We start from the raw sequence: 16,013 nt of genomic DNA on the forward strand, positions 1-16,013 counted from the left end.
TGATTAACAGAATAAGAAGGAGGCATGGCATCCTTATTGCCTATCGGAGCCATCTTAAAGGAAATCAAAGATTGGAAAGGACGAGACAGTTTATCAGAAGGCCTAATAGAAGCAACGTTAGGTTTACTCCTGTTTGCGAAAAGCGAGCATCCCAGGGGAGTCAAAACACGTTTCTCAAAACTATTCAAATTGATGCCATCAAAGTTCCCTGAGATGCTATCATTCCAACGGCCAAAGAACAGTGCTCTAAGAGAAGCATAACAAGCAGTTGTCAAAGGTAAAGGATAAATATACCAACCGAGCCCCTCTTGGCGCTATTTACTGCTTTGGGATTGTTGGTTGCAGCATTAGCGAGGGGTTCTGTTTCTTGTCTAACGTGTGGCACTGGGTGAGGAAGTTTCTTGATGTGGGACGCGTGAATCCAGTTCTTTCTTCCAGCGACCCACACCGCTGTTTGGGTGACCAACAGGACCTGGAACGGGCCACGCCAGCGAGGTGCAAGGCAGGAAGAGCACTCAAATGCCTTGTTGAGCACCCAACTTCCAGGCCGTATACTGTGGCCCGGGTCCTCGTATCGCATAGGTAAAGCTTTTCGTACCTGGTGATAAATCAAATACAGGTTTTTAGTCAACTGGCTGCAATAATCTGAAAGTAATACATTTTCAACATTTCTCAATGAATTGCATTTAGGAAGGTTCCAGATATTGGCAGGTCTCCCCATTACCACCTCAAATGGAGAGAGCCCAGTCTTAGTTTGAGGGGTTGTACGCATGGATAATAACACGATCCGTCCGGCCATTTTAATTTAGTGCCAGCACACGTCTTAGCGAGCTTGTTCTTGATGATACCATTGTGTCTTTCTACTAATCCGGCGCTCTGAGCATATCTGGCCGAATGGAACCGTTTGTCGATCTGTAATGCCGCACATATCTGCAGAATTACAGCAGCGACAAAATGTGGACCATTGTCCGACCAGATAACTCTTGGTAGCCTGAACCGCAGGAAGTACTCCTTTAACATGGTTTTCGCAGTAGTCATGGCTGTAGCATCTTTAACAGGGAAAGCCTCAACCCATTTACTAAAAGCACAGATGACCACCAGCACATATTTTTTATTGTCACATCGTTCCATTTCAATAAAGTCAAAGTGGATAACTTCAAAGGGGACAGAGGGTGGCCCAAAACTTCCCCTTGGAGTTGCTGTCCCCTTTCCCACATTGTGCTGTAGGCAAATCATACAATCCTGGACGTAGCGCTGGGCAAATTTCGAAATTTTGTCATTTGCCCAAACTTTCTCTAACATTTTTGTCATCTTCTGGGCACATATATGCGTAGGACCATGGGCCATGATGGCCATCATCATTATATACGCGTCAGGGAGTAGCCATTTCCCTTCAGCTATGTCCACCCAACACCCGTCATCATTAAGTTTCCCCAAGCCTTCAGCTCACCTCTTGGATTCTTTTAACGTGGCATCGGCTTGGATATCCCGTACAGACCCAACACCCTCATCCATTGCATAAGTATTTACAGTCTCCCTTGAAACATACATCTCCATAAGGGGATCGGTAGCAGTTTGTCTAGCTATCTGATCAGCGAAAGCATTCCCTTTCCCTATGTCATCTGTAATCTTTCGATGTGCTGCACATTTCATAACTGCTAACTGAGTAGGGAGTGAAAGCGCTGACAGTAGTTGTACTATTAGGGAGCCATGTTGGATTTTAGTGCCATGTGAAGTTAGGAACCCTCTCTCTGACCAAAGTCTCCCAAAGTTGTGAACCACCCCAAAGGCATACTGACTATCAGTATATATATTTACTGCAAGCCCTTCGGAAAGTTCACAGGCTCGGGTCAATGCTATAATCTCTGCGGCCTGCGCAGAGTTATGCGTAATTCCACGACCGTGCTTAATATGGTGATTGCATAAGCAGCTGTGGATGTACCATCTGGAAGTTTGAGCAAGAGCCATCACAGAACAGCTCTCCTTGCAGATTATCCAAAGGAGTATCTTTCAAATCAATTCTACCCTTTGTCTCTTGTTTGGTAGTATACAGACAGTCATGTGACTCTTCATCGCCGCAAGTAGTATCTTGCGGGAAAGGTAGGAGTTCAGCCGGATTAAGAACACAACACCACTTAATTTGAATGTGAGGAGCAAACAAGATCAATTCATATCTTGTCAACCGTGCCGAAGTGAGGTGTTGCGTTTCGGTTAGGTTCAGTAGAACATCTACAGAGTGAGGCACCATCAGGGTTAGATCATGGCCTAGGACCATTCCCTCACTCTGTTTTACAGACGCAGCAGCAGCGACAGCTCGCAAACATCTTGGCAAAGTGCATGCTACAGGATCAAGGGCGGAAGAAAAGTAACTGCACGGCCTATTCTTCCCTCCATGTTCCTGCGTTAATACAGCCAAAGCACATCCATCACATTCATGCACAAACAACACAAAGGCCTTTTCATAGTTTGGTGTGCTCAAAACTGGTGCAGAGCATAATGCAGTCTTAAGTAAGTCAAACGATTGCTGGTGTTCCGCGTTCCACGGCAATGGCGAAGAAATGCCCTTCTTTGTCAAAGCCAACATCGGTTTGATCACTAGTGAAAAATTTGGGATCCACAACTTACAGTAAGAAGCCATACCTATCAAGGCTCTAAGTTCCTTCTGTGTATTTGGGACAGACATGCCAGAAATGTGTTTTATTCTTTCAGGGGTCAATCTTCTTCCCTCCTTTGACAGGAGATAGCCTAAATAGGCGACCTCCTGGCAACAATATTGACATTTTTTAAGCAAAGCTTTGTGACCATGCTTAGCTAGATGGATAAGCAGTAACACAGGCGCTCTCAGAGTCAGCAGCTAAAAGCAAGCGTTCAACATACTAAAGCAATGTACAAGTAGAGGGCAATTCAAGGGTATCGAGCTGTTCTTTCAAAGCCCTACTATAGATGCTAGGACTCTCTATGTACCCTTGAGGTGCACGAGTAAATGTGAACGAGTGTCCCCCTAAGGTGAACGCGAACAAGTATATACTATCCCTGTGTATAGGAATACTAAAGAAAGCATTCTTTAGATCCACCACACTAAAGTAAGTAGCTGTAGCTGGAATCATGGTTAAGATTGTCGTCACATTAGGCACAATTGGAAATTGTGGAGCGACGACTTTATTAATGGTGCGTAAATCAATTATGAAACGGAATGGAATTGCATTATCGCCTTTCTTGTACAGGGGTAAAATCGGACTATTACACAAACTTCCTGAAATTTCTTCAATCACCCCGCGATGCACAAAATCGGAAACAATGCCTTTCAAAGCTTGCTCGCCCTCAACTGAAATATTATACTGGGGAATGCGTGGCAGCTCGATTCCGTGTTTCAAAACTATCTTAACAGGTTCAATCTGTAAAACACCAACATCATTTTCGAGAACAGCCCATAAGCTCTCTGGTACATTAATGAATTCCGGCGGCAAAGTTCTAGTCAAGAATTGCGAGACAGAAAATTGCTGTAGTGAAATCGTCAAGCGCACTCTATCAGAAGAACAATAAATCACTGCATTTAATTATTTTAACAGATTCAACCCCAGAAAGTTCTCTCCACAATTCGAAGTCAACAGAAATGGACAGTGGTCCGTAAAGGGACCCAAAGAAATGGGTACCGGCGAAGAAACCGGACAAAAACTGGTGTGCCAGAAAACCCTACAGAAACATTGGTTTCCCCTGACAGTGGAATGTTTGGAACCCGCGAATGATCAATGGAACACTTCTTTGCTCCAGTGTCTATCAAAAACTGATGTTTCCTATTTCCCACCACCATTTCAACGTAGGGACCTTTCTGATTGACGGCAATAGGCGTAGGTTCCAAACCCTGCTTCGGGCAATCCTAACGAAACAGAATGTCATCAAAAGGAAGCTCTTTAGATAAATATGCAGCGGAAGGATGATCAAATATGTTCTTGGTGTCCACACTCGAAATCTGATTATCCTGTGAAAAAGGTTGCTGAGGATCCTGTGTAAACTGACCTCTGCCAGGGCCCTCTACACCCGGGCGACCTCTGGATTGTCTACCCATATTCCCGAATGTGTTATTCGACCTTTGTCGAAGGACGGGGCTTTGTGCACGCCAATGACCCTCTTGACGACAATAGGCGCACTAGTTAATGTTCACAGGACCCAAGGGCACATTCCCTTGCGGGACATACTGACCTCTAATCTGAGAACGACCCCCTCTGGGGCCTCTCACAATTTGTTGTAATAGCACTTTAGTCTTCAAATCACCTTTTCGTTTTTCAAATCTATCTTTTTCATTATTGACACTATTCTCGTAGTACTGAGCCATGTGCAGTGCTTCTGATTGCAATTTCGCCTGCCAAGCGCTCTCAGAAGACATAATTTGTGACTGGATGTCAGGCAGCAATCCACGCACAAATTTGTCCACAAATAACCTTTTCCCAGACTCTGTGCCTAGGTCTTGTCCACTGAAATCCGAGAATACCTGTTCGAACCGATTAAAGAACTCGTTAGCACCCTCAGACTTTCCTTGGACACAGGCTGTAAGTTTGTCCCAAATAATTATTTTCTCTGGAATTATGTTTTTTAATTTTGCAATGATTCTATCAGGCAAAGTCAATATCACCTGAGGCGGTCTTTCACCAGCTGGCCTTTCTCCATCGAGTCTAGTTATATTCACTCATGTATCTCCCAACCCTGGTACGTCGTCTATAGTTCTAACTTGTTTCCACAAATCTACGGGCAGGAGTACAGGGAATAACAAATTGATATCGCCTAAGGTGAACACTGAGGATTGCAAGACGGATTTCTTTATAGATTCCTGTCGGATATTTCCTAATATCAGGAATAGATTGCCTAATAGTATTAACTTCCTGTCTTGAGAACGGGCCGTGGACAAACTGTGATACATAATGTGCAGGAATGTCCACAGCGACTATACCTCGTGCAGCATTGGCCGCAATCTAAACCTTTGGGACAAATGTCAGAGGAACCTCTCTCATAGGCAACTGAGAAGTAGGTGACTCCGAATGCTTACTAAGCAACAGAGCTAAGTGGAGTGCTAAAGCAGTCGAAGGAGTGTCAGGGGAGAAAGCTCTCTTATAAATACTCAATAACTCTGTGGGACAACTAATCTTCCTTTTTACACAACCATCCTGTAGGTACTCTATCATTACCTGTATCACTTTCCTTTGCATTTCTGGCGTATACTGACTACATGTGTCATATATTTCAACTGGAGTTATCGACATATCTGAAATCCATCTAAGCGCGTCCTTCGTACAAATTCGTGCTTCCTCAGATATCGATTTACGACAAGGAAGGAACCGTTTCTGCATATACATACTTTCCCCCTCGTCATCCTCATTCTGCAACTTTTCTAACTCCTTTCTATACCCAAATAACCTCTCGACATGCTCATTTACTTTCTCCACAGTGTCTCTAGAAAACGCTAAAGTATTCAGATCCCTTAACCCTTGCGGGAGATCTGTATTATTTAATTTTCCCCACATTATACGTAAATTAAACCCTAAACCTTCAATAAAAACATTTTTCTCAGGAAAATTATCCATATTACAAAGTGTGGCAAAAACATTAGCTTGATCATCCCTTTCTATACAATGCTTAGCCCATGCAATCAAATCATGTTTCTTCTCTGGTGGTACAGTATTGCGAGCGACAACCTTTGACCCTGCACCTCGATCGACTACAAGCGGCTCAGAACCACTTGGAAGAGAGGGAGCAGGCAAATTCAATGGAGGTACTGTAACTGGTCCGATAAGAAGAGGTGAAGGAGCCGGAGGAAGGGGAACATTAGGAGGAGCAGGAACAACGGGAACAACAGCAGGTAGAGCAGGAATAGCAGGAGGAAGAGGCAAAGCAGCAGGAAGAGGAACATACGGAGGCGGCGGAGAGGCACCAGGCCTTCGTTCATTTAACAATTTGTCTATGAATTCATCGGAAGCATGGAGTTCTTTGGAAAGATAGATTTTCTGAATTCCAAGTGAGAAAGCCCTATCCATATTCCTAGTCGATTCAGAATGTTTATCTTGGTCATACAATAATGCCCTTTCGGCATTCGTCTTATGACAGCACGCGTGTTTTTCTCTACTTTTAAGTTGTTGCAACGCTTCTTTTTTCCAATTCTGCAAAACATCAAATGCTGCAGGTCTAGCCTTTTTCTTTAATAGAATTGACTCTAAATACTCAATACGAGGGATTTCAAAACTACCATTGATTGGCCACTGAAATTCGGAGGCATGTCTGGTTTGTCTGTGCCAAATGTCATTAAATATTATACTTCCAATGTGATGCTTACAGTACATAGTACATGCCGGTGACCCCTCCTGTGGTGCGGGACGGCTAAATTCCAAAGATTGTCTATCGCTGCGGAACAACGCCCTGAAGCAGGTAGAGAATTTCCCAGGCATATCAAATTATTGGTGTCACCTGGTCAATAATTGTGTCTGCAGATACAATCCGCCATATTCAAATTATCAGGGTTGAATTAAGAGTCGGGTCACGACTCACCTGAACAAACCTAAGGAGGTCCGAGCGGATTTCAAAGAATCTTACCTAACTAATCTTACCTCGTGTATGGTGATTTCGGCAAATCTGCCCGCCTCGATAAGTGGACCCACGTCAAGATGCTGTCTCGGACCACAAGCTAATCGTCCAGGGATCGGGTCGTGCAGCACTGCTGAGGTGTCGCGTCTCGTTCAGTGGGGCCCCTTTTTGTCACACCGTCCGATCTCGGTCCGATAGCCTGCGTAAACCTTCAACGATCCGGCATCAATCTTGAGGGTCCCTATTCGGGCACCAACTGTGAAAACAAAACCAAAATATCGAGGCTGAGTACCCCAAAAGGAAATACACCGAACACGGGTTACAAAGGAACATACAAAGTACTTTATTTTATACTGAATCCAGTTACGAAGAACAGAGCAAAAATCAGATAGCTATCGGCCCTCAGTGTAACACAACAAACTCCAGCGTGGTTCAGTGTGTTCAGTGAGAGACGCTGTACATTAGAATGCATTGGTTTTTTATACTCTTTGTGAGCATGATGTCCAGGCCCACTTCGGGTTAATATTCCGCTAATACATCACCGATCTAGGGTTCATGCCAAGTCTCGCACATCCGCATATTACTGGTTTGCTTTTAATACATATATCAACAAGCCTATACGGCACCTGTGTATTCTTGGATTTCCCATGCAGGTCTTCTCAAACATTAATACGATGTAGTTAAACAAGTGTTCTACGTTCAGTAATTGAATACATTGTTTTTAACATATGCTCGCGGATTAGTTTCATTGCACGAGTAATCCTTTACACACAGGTCAATGAAGACCAAGGTCTCAGTTCACGGCCTCAACAAGTGACCTGCAGGCAAGTTACATATTAGCTACATACAGAGGTCAAGACGGCCATGTTGTATTTTGGAATGACATCGTCCACCATTTTAACTCACAGGGTGACTTTACAAAGCAAACTTAAAATGGCGGATTGACCTAAAATGGCAGCTTACATTGATTCTACAGTCAGGACCTTGCAACACGGATTTCTTCGCAAGCGACTTATAAGCAGCTTGGCATAGGCCAATATACATATACTTATTGCGATAGGAGGCATGATATAATTTCTCATTTGACAAAACAACCCTTTCACCCACGTGAGTTTCCTCTGATCTCCTGCCCTGCAATATTGTTTTGAAAATTCATCCTTTGTTTTAAGTCTTCTTTCCACCACAGTCTTTTTTTAAATAATAAACCTACAATATATCTCACTCAATAATGTTGTTTCCTTGGTCTGTGACAGGTGGTGTCAGAAATGGGCTCAGTGGGACCAGATTCAGGTGTCCCACCCAAGATCAACTCACCTCCTCAAAGGGGTATTCATGTCTAATAAAGTCAACTCCCATATAGGGCTACTCCTGAGGCTTATGGATTTGATCTTTATAGTGTGGAAGAAACAGTGGTTCAGGCTGAGCAAAAAGATTAGTGTCCATTGACTTGATGATCAAGATAACCCAAATCATGTAGGGTAGATGATCTTACCAAGTCTGGTCTAGCAGCAAATTACAGCATTCATGTAGGAAAGGGAGTAGTTGACTGTGATTACTGGGAGGTGATGAGGGTTGTTATGAATCATTCCGATTTCCCCTCACTGGCTTAGTAGGGAGATGCGAACATCCAGTTGATAAAGCAAAAGAGTTGTCCCCGCTGAAGTGTGGCGTAAGATGGTTTAGGTCCACACATCCTAAAAATAGGGGTTCACGTTTACTACTCTCTTGGGATAATCTAGGGTCCTTGCCCACTTGTCTGCTCTTCAGCAGAATGATCTCTTGTTAAAGGGTGCCTTCAAGTAATTGAGCCCTCTAGAGGAAGGGACTAAGTAACAGGGTATTTTCTGTTGTATTGTGGGGAGAATGCTGCAGAGGGTGATGGAACTTCTAGAAATGAAGGACCAGTTGGATCCTGAGTGCCTGAAAGGCACCCATCTTTGTAACACTGCATTGAGCACATAGGTTAGGGGCCAAACTAGGTGCCTATAGTGTTCTCACAAGGAGATAGTTAGAAGGGGTGTTTGCCATTAGGTCATCGCCATTAGACAGGAAAACCCTTAGACAATAGGGGTTACCGATCTCAAGAGACCATCCTGAAGTTGAGGGAAGCCTGGGCTAGAGAGGGAATGGCCCTCACTAAACGAAAGAGCGAGAGAGAGGGATGGCCCTTAGCGAGCAGCTTTTTGATTATTCTAATAAAAACCCTTTAATTGTCTTCGGGAGTGGGCGGGTTTTTGAGGCCATCTGTGACAGAACCCACGTATCTTTGTCCACCACATAGCCGATTCATGAAAGTGACTTTAATGCGAGCCTATGTAAACGTGCTGTTGCACTTGCAAGATGCGTAACTTTCATTTTCTTTTATTCTTGACAGGTTGGAAGTTCTACAAATACATTGCAGGCTATTAAGATTGCTCTTGCTGACAGTAACACCGAAGCACTATACCTGCTAACTGATGGGAGGCCTGACCAGGTACAGTACTCCATGTGATCCCTACAGGGCTTTTATGGTCTAGTGTGATCCTCTGAGCCTAATCGCGTTGCTAATAACATTGCATTCGTAAACCTCACCCAGCCACAGTTCTTATCGCAAATTTGACTCTGAATATCTCCAACATCTTATATTATCATTATTCGTGACTTGGAGTCATATTCATATACATAAAGTCTGGTGTTATAGGGCCAAATATGCTGCATTTTCTGAGGATATTTACTCAAAATACCCTTGAATACAATGAATCTACATGAGTTAATTTCAGTGGTTATCCTGAATACCTTGTGTGGTTGGGGGCTCTCGGGGGCCAGACTTGGAGAAGCTTGCTATTTCTGTCAGAGGTCAGATCTGGTGTTAACTCATAAAAGTTATATTTTATGAGAAAATCAGCAAACACTTGCTTCGGAAGATAAGGTTGCAGGCAGTTTCAGGCCTCCAAATATGTCCTTCTATGGAAAGTATGATCCACAAAAACCTAATATTATTTTGTAAACCAAATTCTGACATTTAGTCTCAGCACACAATAGAAAGAAGATGTTTTTGCTTTGGTTTGCTTTAATAAACTTGGTTTTATTTCATTACTGCTTACATGGCCCTACAAACAGTTGAAAGGCTGATTTGGGGCTTTTCATATTGCATTGCAGAAGTATATCAATATTACAAAAACAACAGAAAAGAATACAACATAGTTAATACAAAAATACTGATTATAGTTTTCAATAAAAAGGCAGAGGGCCTCATTACGACCCTGGCGCTGCCGTAAGGAAGGGTGCCGGTACGGGACCGTCACCCTTCATTACGGGAGCGCCTATTACGAGGTTCCCTTTGCAGGACTCGGAACAGATGTCTAGTAAAACCAGGCGTCCTTTCCAGGTCCCGCGAGGGGAACAGGGAGCTAATAACGGCTGTTATTTACTTGCCAGTTATTAGCTCCCTCCCCATTCCGATTGAGCCCTATGGGGGCTCAAATGGGAATAGGGAATGGTTCCTTCAAGGAGGAATTACCGGGTCCTCCAATGTTGGAATGACCCGGTTATTCCTCATTGAAGGAACCCGGTTTTGGAGCCCGGTATGGAGGCAGCCATGGTGCTAATAGCACCATGGCTGCCTCCATACTCGTAATGAGTCCCAGAGTCCTATCAAATGAAATTCAGTATAAACATTGCAGCCTTATCCAAGCCAATGAATGTGTCTGGACAAGTGCTTTGGTGAAGTGTTTTGGCTACTGTCTCGCTGGTTGCTGCAGAGGACTTTGCTCCAGAGGACTTTAACGTGAGCGAGCCCAGGCGAGGCTGTCTGTCAACCTACACGAACAATAGCAGCAAGCTGATTGGCTGGTAAGCGCTGCTCGAAATGTGTTCAGTGAACTTGCTATTGGCCCATAGGAAGTCTATTGGCCATTGTTAGCCGTAACGGCAATTTCATTGACATTTTCTTTTTCTCTTTAGCGTTTAACACCCGGAACTATACAAAAGCACCATGTGTGCGCGTGCATTTGGACAAATGCTTTGGTGAAGTGTTTTGGCTACTGTCTCGCTGTCTAGCGAGTCAGCGTGGGAGTGTGGAGGTGCTTTTTGGAATTTTATTTTGTTTTCTATCTTGGTTATAGTTTATCTTTGTCTTTCATTGTGTATGGTATTTTTATTATTTATTCATACCTAGGTGAGCTCACGCTAACTAGGTGAAAATAATTGGGTGCCGGGTGAAGCTAACAACTGATTTATTTATTTATTTTTGTATTGTTGAGTTGCCGCAGTGGTTGAATGAAACATTATACTCTGACTAGCAATATGCCACCCATTTAAGTCCTAAGGGCGAAAATTGATGCACCGTGCCGCCACAACATAAATGGGAATGCCCTCTTGCAATGTCGCCTAACTGTCCTGTTACCGAGTGCAGGACGCATAATTGCTAAGCGTTCGGCCTCAGTGTCTCAAGATATCAGATTATGCCCACCTGAGAGTTTAGTTCCTCATGCTGAGTGCAATGGTGACTCTGCCTCTCATAGCCCCCAAACCGTTTTCCAGGTGGCAAAGGTGACAAGTCAGCAATTGAGTCACATGAGTGATGATACCACAAATATCAAGTGTATGGGAAATGTTGCTGCAGTTTTTGAAAGCGAATCAAACGGTGCTCCTACGGACACCACGATAATTGCTGCCTGCCTTACCGAAGACACGCGGCTATTATCGTCTGATGTGACGAAGGATAGGATGCTGCAGCCGGTGCTGTGCTCTGTTTTGGCGCAACAAAAACTAAGGCAAGCACAAGCCCATTTAGCTATGATAGGGGAAATTGAGGAGGAGGACATTGAATTTATGAATCTCTCTAAGAAAACCCAAGAAGAAAGCAATAAAGTGCTATATATTTGTTCGAATACTGGTGACTTCATTCAACTGGAAGAAGGTGATAAAAATCACTCAAAAACAGATATAGAAGCCTTATCACCAGCTCTGTCCAATTTTGATGACCAAAAAGAGGAGGCAGTAAGAACCACCAGAGACAAGGAAAATCCTCCTACTCAATATGTAGAGGAATCAGTTTCTTTCCTAGCCCCCACGCCAAGGCAACTTAGGTTTGAGCCAGGTGCTCGGGACTCTGAGTTTTTGATTAACTCCATCAATAAAGGTAGGAGTTCCTTCCCGGAGGCCCCCGCCCTGAATAATACCCTATCTGCCATGAACAAGGCCTTACTAACTGTTGCAAAACTCTATGAGATATTAGATACGAAGGTCACCAAACAAACTGAATATATTGAGCAACTGCTACTACTGATATCAACTAATGGGACCCAATCTCAAGAGGGCATGCAAGCTCATGCATCGGAGTTGAACTGTGGTAACATTTCTAAGCCAGTTTCAACTCAAACAATTGCAAACAATAGTATTAACCCTTTGCCAGCTCAGCAGACCACAGAGTTAGGTGAACACTGCACGGCGATTGTAGAGCAATGTGCTCCTAGTAAAATGGCGCACTTGGAAACAGTGGGGCTGGCTAACATTACTCCTGAACGCCCTGAGGTAGTGGTCGAAATGCCAAACCCCACAGTCATCTCAAAACCAGTGGCCACGCAACAAACAGAGACAGATATGCCTGTGCGAGAGCTGGTCCCTACAAACATATTTGAAGTTTTTGGTGCTGTTGGGTGCAAAACTAGAACCTCAAGAGCAAGTAAAAAACGTAAAGTTCTGCTGGCAAAATCACAGACTTCTAACTTGAGGCCTCCTAGCGCTAATAAACTGATGAAGACTATGGTAGGGAATCTGACAAAAGTAAACATAAATCAATCCAGCTTCAATCCTTTTAAGTCCACTACGCATGAACAGGAAGTAGATTGGAGTGTTGTATCAGGGTTGCCATACAAGCCACTGGACGATTTGGCAAGGATGGTAACAGCTATTGACAACCAACAGGTTCTTCAGAAAAGCTTACAGGAGGTAGTTGCACCCACACAATCAGTTGTGGCAGTTGAGGCGGTAAGTGTGAACCCTGAGCAAAATGCCAATGCACCGGTTTCGTCTACGATGGCAGTTGTCCAGAAGCAGATACAAAGCTCAATTGAATCCTACATGAAGCTTCAGCCTACTCAATTATAAAAGATAACATCGGCTGAGCAAGATATTCTACAGCAAACAAATAACAGAGTACAACCTACTATTGCTAAGGACTCCACTCTAAACACTGCTCAAATTGCAAGTGCAATTGACCAAACAGACCAGATCCTTATACCCCCCAAGCATCTAAGAAAACTGACACTCATACTGTCGACTTGTCAGAGGAGATCAGAGTTTCGGTTGATGCTTATATGGCACAGAACGTCAAATCACACTCAACCAATAGCTACTTACATCAACCAATGCAAACGATAACAACACCTTCTCCAAATATAACAAGACAAGAAATACCCGATGAAATCAAAGCATCTATTGAAGCTTATGTAATGCATACAAATGCCACCAATCAAAACGTCATGTCACTACATCCAACAGAAAAAAGGTATCCATCAATAATGCCATTACTAAAGGGACCCCAATTTTCCATTTCTAATAATCAGGATAAGTGGGTTGCTAGATCGCCACAGTATTGCGTTAGGAGTAATACCGATCCATGTGGTCCAACTTCTGCTAGACCGTTAAATCATGCAAAGGAGAGATCTGCTCAAAACAAAGAAAAAAAAGATCAGACTCACCATTGTTTAATCATCAAGTGTCAGGATACACCATACAAAAATATGACCTGAACCGTACAAGCGTGTTAAACATCTGTGCAGAAATTCCTGCCCTGGCTCCTATAACAACCGTCGACATTGACCAGATAGAATTCATTAATCACACCGACTTGTCCTCGGCCTGGTTGTATATACGGTCAGCCTTGGTAGCAGACACACTTTGGCAAGCAAGAATGACATTATTTGATATGGGCTTCAGCTTAACACAAGAAATGCCCTCTGGTGTCCCAACGATACAAGGACACGTGTCACGAATCTTTATGTCAACTCGTAATGGCTCACCTCAGCCAGGTCTAGCAGATCAAGTGAAGTCTGCATAACTATTCACAGATACAAAATCCATAAGTTTGATATCCTGGAATACAAGGGGGCATAGACATCTAAACTCTGTATCCACTGGGGAACTAGCTGACAGTGACATCATAGCCCTCCAGGAAAACTGGCTTATGTTACCTCCTATTTGGGATTCTCCTGTAATTTTGTTCACATCAGCAGAAAAAGGTTTTCTGGGCAGACCCAAAGGTGGCTTGTTGATAGCGGTTAAGAAAACTAGTGGATTTCAAACAAAGCTTTGCAGGTCTCCATCACCCTCCTTTCAAGTTGCCAAATTGTCTAACAGTAATCAAAATCTGGCTATAGAAAATATATATTGGAGCATTAACACACTAAAATCTGATATTTTCTTTGATCAACTTGTTAATGCATTGGATACCCTAGTATTAGATGTTGGACTAATGCACATTATTATACTTGGTGATCTTAATCTACATTTTATTCTGAATGTGGATGTTGAATTAGCAGGAAATGAACTGATCTGGTCCACAATTATGGCAGAAAGTAATTTTGTTATGATGAATGGGAATATGCGGGGAGACAGACCAGCGTAGGTCACATGGCAAAGAGGCTCTCAGCATGCTATCTTAGACTACATATACATCAATGCAACTGTCTTTAATTGTGTCTATACGCTGGAGGTACTACACACTGACCTAAGTGACCATAATAGGTTAAAGTTATCATTTGAGATTGTGGATCCCCAAACAACAATGACAATAAATCCAAATATATCAGGTGTAACAGTAAGCAACCGGGGTAGCAGATTGAAGTGGACCCGAGCTAAACTACGAGTCCTCGATCAAAATCTGGAAAAAATATATCGATGTACTGGAATGGTCAATGATGATTATACACTTGCCATGCAGATGTTCAGACAAACCAATAGAGGTGAAAATCCTACTAAACAGCAACATATCCATGTTTTTGATCTGGATATCAAGCATCAGAAAGCAGATTTAAGGTGACAAATTCGGCAGTTGCTGATGTCGCCCACAATAGACTCTAAAACTAAAACTAATTTTCTAAAAAAGCAATGTAAAAGGTGGCTTAAAACCAGAAGAGCCAAGCAATACAAATTGGATGGGGTGGAAATGCTGAGGCAATTAATTATTAAATCTACAGCTGGCATTTTGGCCCTGCTCAATCACATATCTGGAAATCTTCAAGTGATTACCCAGACCAATTCGATATCAGCGGAGGCTTGGCAGGTGTATTTTCAAAATTTGTATCATTCACCTTTCACTAATCTGCAATTATGTCTGCAAAGTGAGGTATCATCCCATGACTTTTTGTTTGACATCGATGATATTAAACTCTGCATTACTAAATTAAGTACATCCCGGGCTGTGGGCCCTGATGGGCTGCATAATGCTATGCTTAAAATGCATTTGAATGAATGGGCCGGAATTATATATCGTATCTATGTCCAGGTCTTTAAATCTGGTCATATTCCTGAGACTTGGCAAAAATCGATTATCCTGCCTATCTTTAAAAAAGGTGATCGTGAAGATCCTAGGTCTTATAGACCGATAGCGCTACTAAATTGCCCTGGAACATTATTCGCCAGACTATTATTAAACGTCTTTAACACCTGGCTGAATAGTAAAAATTTGCGAGACCCATTTCAAACGGGGTTCTTACAGGGCATAGGTACTGCCATTAATATGATCACCCTTTCAAGCATTATCCAGAAAGCCTACCAGTGAAATCAACCATTGTATATAGCATTCATCGATTTCAGGATGGCTTTTGGTGCAGTTCCAAGAGAGCTTTTGTACAAAAAATTGGCCGATGCAAATTGCCCTTGGGAAATCTTAAAATGGATTATTCAACTGCACTCAAATACTACGATCCAGGTTAGATTAACAAAGGGTGGTTTACTATCAGCTCCAATTGAAACTGCCAGAGGCCTGAAGCAGGGGTGTCTGTTAGCGTCTGCTTTATTTAACTTTTTTATTTCAGATGTTAGCCATGCTTTCTCACAGATGACCACGGATTCCCCAAGAATCATGGGTGTGCAAATTCAAAGGCTACTGTACGCTGACGACATGGTAATCATGTCCCACACTCCAAAAGGGTTGCGTGTCTTATTGGGCGCACTGGATAAATATACTCAAGCAAATTGTATAACTATTAATATTCCAAAAACAAAAATAATTAAATTTGGTACAAGAAGTCAAAGCTCAGCTCGGCTTCAGTGGCCTTTGCAAAATTGCCAAATTTCTGTGACAACTTCTTATGTGTACCTGGGTATGATCATATCTAATCAACGGGCGAATGAGCGCTTCAAACAACTAGGGTTGCTAAAACTTCAAACGGCTATCTCACAAGCCTGTATCATTAAGGCAAGGTATTGTAAGTTTTCAATTGTGCCAATAATTACTT

At 42.9% G+C, this 16,013-nt stretch overlaps 1 protein-coding gene across 1 annotated transcript in view; it reads left to right on the forward strand.

Moving 5' to 3' along the window:
- VWA3B (von Willebrand factor A domain containing 3B) overlaps nucleotides 1-16,013 on the forward strand; it is a 2,300,294-nt gene that overhangs the window by 654,065 nt on the left and 1,630,216 nt on the right. Inside the window, exon 10 of the mRNA XM_069636259.1 lies at nucleotides 8,945-9,043. Coding sequence (XP_069492360.1) covers nucleotides 8,945-9,043 — 99 coding nt within the window. The remainder of the gene's footprint in view (nucleotides 1-8,944; nucleotides 9,044-16,013) is intronic.

This window comes from Ambystoma mexicanum, chromosome 7p, assembly GCF_040938575.1.
Source record: "Ambystoma mexicanum isolate Mex_15411 chromosome 7p, UKY_AmexF1_1, whole genome shotgun sequence".
NCBI classification, from domain to species: domain Eukaryota; kingdom Metazoa; phylum Chordata; class Amphibia; order Caudata; family Ambystomatidae; genus Ambystoma; species Ambystoma mexicanum.